Source organism: Oncorhynchus tshawytscha, linkage group LG20, assembly GCF_018296145.1.
Source record: "Oncorhynchus tshawytscha isolate Ot180627B linkage group LG20, Otsh_v2.0, whole genome shotgun sequence".
Lineage (NCBI taxonomy): Eukaryota > Metazoa > Chordata > Actinopteri > Salmoniformes > Salmonidae > Oncorhynchus > Oncorhynchus tshawytscha.
In genome coordinates this window covers 8,136,032-8,148,288 of record NC_056448.1, presented here as the reverse complement: position 1 = coordinate 8,148,288, position 12,257 = coordinate 8,136,032, and the positions used below count along the sequence as shown (strand labels likewise).

The 12,257-nt window shown below is 50.5% G+C and overlaps 1 protein-coding gene across 2 annotated transcripts in view; it reads left to right on the top strand.

The window, feature by feature from the left end:
• LOC112219762 (A disintegrin and metalloproteinase with thrombospondin motifs 6-like) overlaps positions 1 to 12,257 on the top strand; it is a 166,045-nt gene that overhangs the window by 104,585 nt on the left and 49,203 nt on the right. Inside the window, exons 12-14 of one of the 2 annotated variants that reach the window (XM_042302120.1) lie at positions 3,898 to 4,001; positions 7,503 to 7,645; positions 11,403 to 11,466. In XM_042302120.1, the coding sequence (XP_042158054.1) occupies positions 3,898 to 4,001; positions 7,503 to 7,645; positions 11,403 to 11,466 (311 nt within the window). Of the gene's footprint in view, positions 1 to 3,893; positions 4,002 to 7,502; positions 7,646 to 11,402; positions 11,467 to 12,257 lie in introns of both variants that reach the window. The other variant, XM_042302119.1, reaches the window with a different exon arrangement.

Below are 12,257 nucleotides of genomic sequence, written 5' to 3'. Positions count from 1 at the left end.
CGGTATGCACACCGTTTCTCTCCTCTGCGGTATGCACACCGTCTGTCTCCTCTGCGGTATGCACACCGTCTGTCTCCTCTGCGGTATTCACACCGTCTCCCTCCTCTACGGTATGCACACCGTCTCCCTCCTCTGCGGTTTGCACACCGTCTCCCTCCTCTGCGGTATGCACACCGTCTCCCTCCTCTGCGGTATGCACACCGTCTCCCTCCTCTACCGTATGCACACCGTTTCTCCCCTCCTCGGTATGCACACCGTCTTTCTCCTCTGCGGTATGCACACCATCTCTCTCCTCTGCGGTATGCACACCGTCTCTCTCCTCTGCTGTATGCACACAGTTTCTCTCCTCTGCAGTGAAGGACAATGCTTTGTTCATGGAAAATGCTTTGTTAATTGAATCCAACAACGGTTGATCCTGCATCTAACATTAGTGATAATGCTAGTGATCTAGGGCTCTGGTAGTGATCAGGTAACAGGAGAGGAGCACATCTGTTGTGCCAAGCTGCCATTAGCTCCTGTATATGCCATTAGCTCCTGTATATCAAAGGGTGTTAATCAGGGGTTAAGGGTGTTATCTTCTTAGTCAGGGGTTAACGGTGTTATTTTCTTAGCTAGGGGTTAAGTGTGTTATCTTCTTAGTCAGGGGTTAAGGGTGTTATCTTCTTAGTCAGGGGTTAAGGGTGTTATCTTCTTAGTCAAGGGTTAAGGGTGTTATCTTCTTAATCAGGGGTTAAGGGTGTTATCTTCTTAGTCAGGGGTTAAGGGTCTTATCTTCTTAGTCAGGGGTTAAGGGTGTTATCTTCTTAGTCAGGGGTTAAGGGTGTTATCTTCTTAATCAGGGGTTAAGGGTGTTATCTTCTTAGTCAAGGGTTAAGGGTGTTATCTTCTTAGTCAGGGGTTAAGGGTGTTATCTTCTTAATCAGGGGTTAAGGGTGTTATCTACTTAGTCAGGGGTTAAGGGTGTTATCTTCTTAGTCAGGGGTTAAGGGTCTTATCTTCTTAGTCAGGGGTTAAGGGTGTTATCTTCTTAATCAGGGGTTAAGGGTGTTATCTTCTTATCATCCTATGGAAACATAATTGTTTTCTTAGCACCTGGGATGGGTGTGCCGCATATCTCACTAACCTATCTTAAAGTGATGGATGAGGGAGGGAGATTTGCACACACACACACACACACACACACACACACACACACACACACACACACCACAGTTTTGTGAAATAAAATCATTACCCCCTACCACCACCATGAAGAATAACAACCCAAGGTAAATAAAGAGACACGAGCAGAGAGAGAACTGAACCAAGCCACAGACACAGGAGATGTTGAATGAAAGCCACAAAGAATTAATGAACCAATACGGACACAACAAAAAAAAGAGTCTGCCATTAGCCGAGATCAAGAGAGTTTATTTTGTTTCATTGAAAGAAATATCTGACAGCAGATTACTACGGGCCCCAAATCAAACCCTGTCATTTTGGCTCTTAAGCTCATAATTGTGGTTTTAGATCAGCATGAAAGACAGCCATTTCTGAAAGGAGAGCATTCCTCCACAGCCTGGCTCAGCTCTGCTGCTCTGTGCCTCGGCTGCGTCCACAGCACTAGAATGTAGTCTTTCAACTAGTAGGGTTATGGATTCTGACAGTCAGGTCTGTTTCACTCAGCCAGCCAGCTGTCTGGTAAAGAGTTGTCTATAGTTTAGAGCTTGCTGATTGGACCCATGTAGCCATAGAAACAATGAAAGGATCTATGACTTGATAGTGCTTGCTTTCGGAGGTGATGTACTGTTAGGGGACGTCTTTGGGATACGGTTACCCTGTAGAGACACACAGAGCAGAGCAGGCCCTGCTTTAGTGCCATTAAAGACTAAAGAGGACAACTAAAAGATGTGTAGGAGGAAGAGAAGCACAGCAGCACTTTACAGTCACTGTTACGGTTGCGGTGGTTTGTTTGTGTCCTGCTACTCAACTGGTCTCTCTTTCCACCAGTCCTCTTACCCTACAGCTGTAGTGGGTTCTAAAATAGGAACAAACAGCCCCGTGGAAAAGTTGGACTGTTGCTTGCACTGAAAGGAAAGGACAGAATGGCGGGCAGTCTGGCCACACGTTTGCTCCCGTGGAATAACATAAAATACGTTTTTTATTGTTGTTGTTGTTGCTTTTGAACGGACTCACGGAAGTGAAATATTTAAGCGGTCGTTTCCAACGGACTCTCAGAACAGCGGAGTCACCGGGAAGGGCAGGAGATACCTTTTGGCCCGGAAAGGGCGATGACGTCACAGAGGTCAGATCTCAGCGTGAAACAGGGAAGACGTTCGTTTCGCGGACACACAGGGGGGGCGGACACAAAGTGTCAAGCTAAGTTATACGAGTAATAACATTGAGAACGTCACTTACAACCAAACTGCCACTAACCCCTCCCCCCTCCGGAACACTCCATCGCGTTGCTCGTCCCGAACCCCAGTTCCGTCGCAAGGTGAGGAGGGGAGGAAAACGGCTAAGTGACGTCTAAGTTACTGGCGGGCCTCCCTGATCCCCTGCTCTCTTTAACCCTTCACCAACCCTCCCGCATCCTCTCTGTTAGCATGAATCTGCCGGACCAGGTCTGGGTCACATGTCCATCCATACCCGGTTCTCCTTCTGACCTTTCAGCCGGCTCTGAACGGGAACGGTGGGGAAGCCAGAGAGGAGGGAGGGTGAGGTTTTATGTGGGGGGGTGGGGGTAGTGAGGGGTTGGGGGGGGTTATTGGAAGCAGCTGGGAGTGGTGCAGCGAGACAGGGCAGACTCAGAGTGACAGTTTGCAGCTTTATTTCATCTATCGCGTCTAGCAGCAGCAGAGACCAGTGGAGACCAGCGGGGCCTGGACTTTATTTACTGACCCGTGGGGTCAGAACCTGGGCTCAGGGCCGTAACTCTTCTTCGTGACGCTGCTCCTCTTCTCCTCCACCGTAACACAGTTATCCAGTAAAAAGCCTTTGAAGTGGAGCGCCCGGAGGGGGAACCATAGAGGTTTAATGGGAAATCTAATGCAGGGTTGTGCAGCGCTGTCCTTGTTACACGCATTCACTTATACAATTGTATTCACTCCAGACGAGAGTCTGACTGGGATTCTATCTTTCTCTTTCTCTCTCTCTCTCCCCCCTCCCGCTGTTGTAAGAGCAAGGAGATAAGATGGATAAATTGCAGAAACAGAAGAAGTTGTTTGTTTTCAAACTTCCTGTCAGACAAAGCGTTGTTGTTGTTGTTTTTGTTATGTCTACAAATCCCTGCTCCTTGTGACGCTCTCCTCTCTGAGGTACAGTTTGAGCTGATTTCCTGTAACTGGTTAACGGTGGTTCCTGGGAACTGACGTCAGCCGCCTCTCTGTTGAGGGTCCGGATAGGTGAACGTGACCAGGCGTAAGTTGTCCTTCAACACATGAGTAGTATGGGCTGACCTTTGGAATATCGTCTCTCAGGATTGAACTGAGTCCAAAGCACAGGGCTCAATCCGTCAGACCTGGGTCAGATATATCGGTCTCACACTTCCAAAATAGTTCAGCTGAGCTTGAGTTAGTTTGCCCGGTGTGAAATGGAACCTATGAAAATAGTCCTAAGTGACTCCAAACCGTGCAAACTCGATTTGACCCAGGTCTGCTACCCTTTTAAGGGAAAGCAATATGAGGGATGCCGAGAGCCAGGTATTTTCTCCCCTCTCCAGCTCTTTCACCTTTAGTTCTGATGGGGGACAGGAGAGGAGGCGTGGAAGTCACGTAAAGTCACACCATGTATTTATTTATCGTCTCTAAGGCAATTCCCACACAGGCCCGTCTCTGTTCATTTCTCTACTTGTAATACGCTCTCTGCAGCGAATTGCTTTCTTCTGACCAACTTGCTTTCGCCTCCTTTCCTAGGAAGTGTGTAGAGAGCTCTGGTGCCTTAGCAAAAGCAACCGCTGTGTCACCAACAGTATCCCTGCTGCCGAGGGGACCTTGTGTCAGACGGGAAGCATCGAGAAAGGGGTAAGTCCAAACGCACTAGTTGTCTCCTGTAGTTTAGTGCTCTCTCTCTCTCTCTCTCTCTCTCTCTCTCTCTCTCTCTCCCTCTCCCCTCCCTCCCCTGTGGTATCCCAATGTATTACCACCCTTCCCCCTTCCCCGCCACACACACACACCATGCTTTGAGGTCATCACTTCAGAGTCGAATCGGAGGGTGGCTGGCCACGCCACGGCCAGGTTAGACGGCTGACAGGGAGACAGTTTTAACATGGATTACGGTGGCCATTGTCACCGGATGGTCCGAGGTCTCAAAGGGAAGAATGGGAGGGTGTCAGGGGCTGTCGTGTGACATTACCCTCCGCTGACTGGAGCCTTTCAGGCCCCCGGGGGCCACTGACGGGGTCCTGGGCTACACAGGGTGCACAGGTTGAGATCAGCTCAGGGGGATTTGGGACAGAGGGCTTCGGGGGGCTGGTAGTGCGCTCCTGTCTGGGGTGAGGGTGGGTGGTGAGAGGGATGGGGGTTGGGAGGGTTCTTCAAAGGAACACAACTGTCAGCCATTTCTCACCAGGCCTTGTAATGGAGAGTCCCTGCCAACTAGGGGGGAAGGGAGGGAGGGAGGAGGGAGAGGTGGTAGGGCAGGGAGGAGAAGGAGGGGTGAGGTGGAGGGGGAGAAAGGTAGAGAGGGATAGAGAGAAGGACAGAGAAAGAGAAAGGGAGTGAGATAAGTAGACAGAAGGCACAGCAGTTGAGTTCCCCAAAGGTCACACAGATTTCTGTGTCAAACGCACACACTTTCAGGTGTGTGGTGTAACAGACAGGCAGTGTAGGGTCTGGGTGTGTCAGCTCGTCTCTGATAACACTTTCTCTCCCAGGCTATTTTCGTCTTGCTGGAAACACACACAAGGTCTTAAGGAGGACTCTCTCCCTCTCTCTATTTCACTTTCTCTGACCTATCTATCTCCCTCTTTGTTCTTCTCTGCCCTCCTCTCTCACTCTCTTTCTCTGGCCTATCAGCTCCCTCTTTGTTCTTCTCTGCCCTCCTCTCTCACTCTCTTTCTCTGGCCTATCAGCTCCCTCTTTGTTCTTCTCTGCCCTCTTCTCTCACTCTCTTTCTCTGGCCTATCAGCTCCCTCTTTGTTCTTCTCTGCCCTCTTCTCTCACTCTCTTTCTCTGGCCTATCAGCTCCCTCTTTGTTCTTCTCTGCCCTCTTCTCTCACTCTCTTTCTCTGGCCGATCAGCTCCCTCTTTGTTCTTCTCTGCCCTCTTCTCTCACTCTCTTTCTCTGGCCTATCAGCTCCCTCTTTGTTCTTCTCTGCCCTCTTCTCTCACTCTCTTTCTCTGGCCTATCAGCTCCCTCTTTGTTCTTCTCTGCCCTCTTCTCTCACTCTCTTTCTCTGGCCTATCAGCTCCCTCTTTGTTCTTCTCTGCCCTCTTCTCTCACTCTCTTTCTCTGGCCTATCAGCTCCCTCTTTGTTCTTCTCTGCCCTCCTCTCTCACTCTCTTTCTCTGGCCTATCAGCTCCCTCTTTGTTCTTCTCTGCCCTCTTCTCTCACTCTCTTTCTCTGGCCTATCAGCTCCCTCTTTGTTCTTCTCTGCCCTCTTCTCTCACTCTCTTTCTCTGGCCTATCAGCTCCCTCTTTGTTCTTCTCTGCCCTCCTCTCTCACTCTCTTTCTCTGGCCTATCAGCTCCCTCTTTGTTCTTCTCTGCCCTCCTCTCTCACTCTCTTTCTCTGGCCTATCAGCTCCCTCTTTGTTCTTCTCTGCCCTCCTCTCTCACTCTCTTTCTCTGGCCTATCAGCTCCCTCTTTGTTCTTCTCTGCCCTCCTCTCTCACTCTCTTTCTCTGGCCTATCAGCTCCCTCTTTGTTCTTCTCTGCCCTCTTCTCTCACTCTCTTTCTCTGGCCTATCAGCTCCCTCTTTGTTCTTCTCTGCCCTCTTCTCTCACTCTCTTTCTCTGGCCTATCAGCTCCCTCTTTGTTCTTCTCTGCCCTCCTCTCTCACTCTCTTTCTCTGGCCTCTCCCGTTCTCTCTGCAGTGTTGATCTTGTTTATACAGTGTCTTAGTGCATAACCCCCAATCTCTCTCCCTCTCCCTCTTCCCTTCCCCCTTCCCTCTCTCTCTCTCTGGCACTGTTAATCTCTGTTCTGAGTGATTGAAGGAGAAGGACGAAAGCATCCTGGGGTTTTCAGCCCCTTGCCTTGGCAGGATCTTAACCCACTGACCCAGTTACAGACCTTTAACCTCGACAACCTCTACTGTCTCTAAGCCCTGAGCACCACTGACCCAGTTACAGACCTTTAACCTCGACAACCTCTACTGTCTCTAAGCCCTGAGCACCACTGACCCAGTTACAGACCTTTAACCTCGACAACCTCTACTGTCTCTAAGCCCTGAGCACCACTGACCCAGTTACAGACCTAAAACCTCTACAACCTCTACTGTCTCTAAGCCCTGAGCACCACTGACCCAGTACAGACCTAAAACCTCTACAACCTCTACTGTCTCTAAGCCCTGAGCACCACTGACCCAGTTACAGACCTTTAACCTCGACAACCTCTACTGTCTCTAAGCCCTGAGCACCACTGACCCAGTTACAGACCTAAAACCTCTACAACCTCTACTGTCTCTAAGCCCTGAGCACCACTGACCCAGTTACAGACCTAAAACCTCTACAACCTCTACTGTCTCTAAGCCCTGAGCACCACTGACCCAGTACAGACCTAAAACCTCTACAACCTCTACTGTCTCTAAGCCCTGAGCACCACTGTCCCAGTACAGACCTAAAATCTCGACAACCTCTACTGTCTCTAAGCCCTGAGCACCACTGTCCCAGTTACAGACCTAAAACCTCTACAACCTCTACTGTCTCTAAGCCCTGAGCACCACTGACCCAGTACAGACCTAAAACCTTGACAACCTCTACTGTCTCTAAGCCCTGAGCACCACTGTCCCAGTTACAGATCTAAAACCTCTACAACCTCTACTGTCTCTAAGCCCTGAGCACCACTGTCCCAGTTACAGATCTAAAACCCTGACCCAGTTACAGACAACCTCTACTGTCTCTAAGCCCTGAGCACCACTGACCCAGTTACAGACCTAACCTCTACAACCTCTACTGTCTCTAAGCCCTTAGCACCACTGACCCAGTTACAGACCTTTAACCTCTACAACCTCTCCTGTCTCTAAGCCCTGAGCACCACTGACCCAGTTACAGACCTTTAACCTCTACAACCTCTACTGTCTCTAAGCCCTGAGCACCACTGACCCAGTTACAGACCTTTAACCTCTACAACCTCTACTGTCTCTAAGCCCTGAGCACCACTGACCCAGTTACAGACCTTTAACCTCTACAACCTCTACTGTCTCTAAGCCCTGAGCACCACTGACCCAGTTACAGAAAACCTCTGTCTTTAAACCCCAGGTGCTATCCAGGCTCCAACTCAGTCCATCTCAGCACAGGGCTGCGTCAAGCCCGTCTAATGATTCATCCTTCCTCTTCCCTTCTCCACCCCCCGCTCTCAGTGGTGCTACCAGGGGGAGTGTGTGATATTTGGGACGTGGCCCCAGAGTGTGGACGGAGGCTGGGGTCCCTGGTCGTCGGGGGAGTGCAGCAGGACCTGTGGAGGGGGAGTCTCTTCCTCCATGAGACATTGTGACAGCCCAGCGTAAGTAGGCAAAGTAAGCCACAACAACATCCAGGTCCCCACCTACGGGTGTGTGTGTGTGTGTGTCTCTGTGTGTGTGTGTGTCTCTGTGTGTGTGTGTGTGTCTGTGCGTGTGTGTGTGTGTCTGTGTGTGTGTGTCTGGGTGTATGTGTGTGTGTATGTGTGTGTGTGTGAGTGTCTGTGTGTGTGTGCGTGCGTGTCTGTGCGTGTGTGTGTGTATATGTGTGTGTGTGTGCGTGTGTGTGAGTGTCTGTGCGTGTGTGTGTGTGTCTGTGCGTGTGTTTGTGTGCGTGTGTGTGTCTGTGCGCGCGTGTGTGTGTGTGTGTGTGTGCGCGTGTGTGAGTGTCTGTGCGTGTGTGTGTGTGTCTGTGCGTGTGTGTGTGTCTGTGCGTGTGTGTGTCTGTGCGCGTGTGTGTGTGTCTGTGCGTGTGTGTGTCTGTGCGCGTGTGTGTGTGTGTGTATGTGTGTGCGTGTGTGTGTCTGTGCGTGTGTGTGTGTGTCTGTGTGTGTGTGTGCGTGTGTGTGTGCGTGTGTGTGTGTGTGTGTGTGAGTGTCTGTGCGTGTGTGTGTCTGTCGTGTGTGTGTGTGTGTGTGTGTGTGTGTGTATGTGCGTGTGTGTGTCTGTGCGCGTGTGTGTGTATGTGTATGTGTGTGTGTGTGTGTGAGTGTCTGTGTGTGTGTGTGTGTTTGTGCTGTGAGTGTATGTGTATGTGTGTGTATGTGTGTGTGTCTGTGCGTGTGTGTGTGTGTGTCTGTGCTCGTGCCAGCAGGTTGCTTCAGCCCAGCCTTCTAGTAGACCGACTGACAGTAAAGTGCTGGTCCAACCAGGTGAAAGAGCAGCCGTAGCTCCTGTGTCTGTTATAACCCTGTTTCTCTGACGGATAGACACACTGTTTCCATCCAGACTGTATGGAGCTCCCACTGATAGCCCCCCTCTCCCTAGCCCTCTCTCTCTAGCCCTCTCTCTCTCTCCCTCTCTCTCTAGCCCCCTCTCTCTCTCTCTCTAGCCCTCTCTCTCTCTCTCTCTCTCTAGCCCTCTCTCTCTCTCTCTAGCCCTCTCTCTCTCTCTCCCTCTCTAGCCCTCTCTCTCTCTCTCTCTCTAGCCCTCTCTCTCTCTCTCTCTCTCTCTCTCCCTCTCTAGCCCTCTCTCTCTCTCTAGCCCTCTCTCCCTCTCTCTCTAGCCCTCTCTCTCTCTAGCCCTCTCTCTCTAGCCCTCTCTCTATCTCCATCTCTAGCCCCCTCTCTCTCTCTCTCTCTCTCTAGCTCTCTCTCTCTCTAGCCCTCTCTCTCTCTAGCCCTCTCTCTCTCTCTCTCTCTCCCTTTCTAGCCCTCTCTCTCTCTCTCTCTCTCTCTAGCCATCTCTCTCTAGCCCTCTCTCTCTCTCTCTCCCTCTAGCCCTCTCTCTCTCTCTAGCCCTCTCTCTCTCTCTCTAGCCCTCTCTCTCTCTCTCTCTAGCCCTCTCTCTCTCCCTCTCTAGCCCTCTCTCTCTCTCTCTAGCCCTCTCTCTCTCGCTCTAGCCCCCTCTCTCTCTCTCTCTCTCCCTCTCTAGCCCTCTCTCTCTAGCCCTCACTCTCTCTCCATTTCTAGCCCCCCCTCTCTCTCTCTCTCTAGGCCTCTCTCTCTCTTTCTCTAGCCCTCTCTCTCTAGCCCTCTCTCTCTCTCTCCATCTCTAGCCCTCTCTCTCTCTCTCTCTCTCTCTCTCTCTCTAGCCCCCTCTCTCTCTCTCCATCTCTAGCCCTCTCTCTCTCTCTCTCTCTCTAGCCCCCTCTCTCTCTCCATCTCTAGCCCTCTCTCTCTCTCTCTCCATCTCTAGCCATCTCTCTCTCTCTCTCTCTCTAGCCCTCTCTCTCTCTCTCTCTAGCCATCTCTCTCTAGCCCTCTCTCTCTCTCTCCCTCTCTAGCCCTCTCTCTCTCTCTCTCTCTAGCCCTCTCTCTCTCGCTCTAGCCCTCTCTCTCTCTCTCTCCCTCTCTAGCCCTCTCTCTAGCCCTCTCTCTCTAGCCTTCTCTCTAGCCCTCTCTCTCTCTCCATCTCTAGCCCCCTCTCTCTCTCTCTCTCTAGCCCTCTCTCTCTCTCTCTCTCTAGGCCTCTCTCTCTCTCTCTAGTCCTCTCTCTCTAGCCCTCTCTCTCTCCATCTCTAGCCCTCTCTCTCTCTCTCTCTCTCTCTAGCCCCCTCTCTCTCCATCTCTAGCCCTCTCTCTCTCTCTCTCTCTCTAGCCCTCGCTCTCTCTCCATCTCTAGCCCTCTCTCTCTCTCTCCATCTCTAGCCCCCTCTCTCTCTCTCTTTCTAGCCCTCTCTCTCTCTCTCTCTCTCTCTAGCCCTCTCTCTCTAGCCCTCTCTCTCTAGCCCTCTCTCTAGCCCTCTCTCTCTCTCTCTAGCCCTCTCTCTCTCTCTCTCCATCTTTAGCCCTCTCTCTCTCTCTCTAGCCCTCTCTCTCTCTCTCTAGCCCTCTCTCTCTCTCTCTAGCCCTCTCTCTCTCTCTCTAGCCCTCTCTCTCTCTCTCTATAGCCCTCTCTCTCTCTCTCTCTCTCTCTCCATCTTTAGCCCTCTCTCTCTCTCTCTAGCCCTCTCTCTCTCTCTCTAGCCCTCTCTCTCTCTTTCTAGCCCTCTCCAAGTTAGAGTTTCAGCAGTGGCGCTTGCGGAAGCATCTGCATTCACACTCTCTTTTCAGACAGTGGAGAGAGGGAGGGAGGGTAGAAGGGAAGAGAGCGGGGGAAAGAAGGAGAGATGGAGGGAGGGTAGGGTAATGCAGAACACCTGTGTAAGGTGATCGGAGCCCCACAGACCCTGGGTACTGTAACACACAGACACGCACGCACGCACGCACACACACACACACACACACACACACACACACACACACACACACACACACACGGTACTGTAGCAAGGAGGTGGAACACAGAAACCAGACAGTGTAGCCAACACTGGGCTGGAAAACATTCATTACCCTGGCTGCTCTGTTCGGTAGGTAGAGTCAGATGGAGAGAGTGAGAGGGCGAGACTTCCCAACTGTGAGGACGACAGCAGGCCAACTCGTGTACTGTAACAAACCAGTGAGGAGCCGTGCCGGTGCTAGACATTTAGCTCTAATAGGCTGCAGTCTGGTGGGACTCCAAATGTCAAGCTGCTCTCTACAGCTGGAAGGACAGACAGGATGGAGTGACCTAGGGACACCAGTCACACCCAATACACATGCATGGAGATTCCTTGCTCAGGGGGAAGGTAACCATAAGACTGAGCACCCTGTTGCTATGTCACCTACAAAGGACCTATGCTGTGGTCCTGTGTACATCAGCTGGTAGAGCACGCTAGTGGACTCCACTCCCGGGACTAAACACATGTCACATGTTTACAGCATGACTGTCGCTGTCGACTAAACCGTCTGCTAAATGGCTAAATTCGATCTCACACCCTATACTCTACCTGGGGAAGACTGTGTGTGTGTGTGTGTGTGTGTGTGTGTGTGTGTGTGTGTGTGTGTGTGTGTGTGTGTGTGTGTGTGTGTGTGTGTGTGTGTGTGTGTGTGTGTGTGTGTGTGTGTGTGTGTGTGTGTGTGTGTGTGTGTGTGTGTGTGTGTGTGTGTGTGTGTGTGTGTGTGTGTGTGTGTGTGTGCGTGCGCGTGTATTCTGACTGTGGTTCTCCCCTCTGTACTGTACTGCAGCACAGGGTGGAGGGCTGCACTGCCTGACAGAGTGTAAACTGCCTCATTAATCTCTTTTATTCCTCCCTTCTCTTGTTTCTCTTCTCTCTTTCAGGCCTTCTGGAGGAGGGAAGTACTGTCTCGGAGAGAGGAAGCGCTACAGATCGTGTAACACAGACGTGAGTTCACGTGTTCCCTTTATTTTTCTCTCTCTCTCTCTCTCTCTCTCTCTCTCTCTCTCTCTCTCTCTCACACTCTCTCTCTCCCCCATTCCTCTCTCTCATTCCTGTAAGGTCGTAGAGCAATACCAGCAAACCAAAATTGGTTCCGTGAATGTTCCCAGAACGTTCGTTAGGTTGCGGCAAAAGTTCTCATAACACAAAGATGGTGTTATGAGATGATTATAGAATGTTTGTATAAAACATTCGGCTGATGATGCAAGAACGTTCCTAGAACACAGGTAATCTGTTATTCAAAGGTTTCCAGAATGTTTCATTAGGTTGTGGGAACAGTCTGGTGGGAACGTCGTCGGGACATCGCTAAAGATGTGTTCCTAAAACACAAAAACTGTCCAGTTGTGCGGACAATTCTTCACCTTTAAACTATATAAGAAAAAAACTATTCTCAATTTCAATCAAAACACATACAAATGCATACAATACCCATTCTGAAAAATTATTATACATAATAAATATACAAAAACAAATTCAGTTTCAATGTAATAATTATTGATTTAAAGGTCCCATGCAGCCGTTTTTATCTCAATATCAAATAATTTCTGGGTGACAATATAGTACCTTACTGTTTGTACTTACCTCATTGTTTTCAATTAAAATGGTCCCCAGAAAAAACGCAATAGCAAAGAGCAAAATCATAAATTGTGTTCTGTACCCTGATTGATCATATGATACACAAGGCCACGGCTATGCCTGGGCGGCCCAGAGGGTAATGATCTGGCTGCATGTCCAAA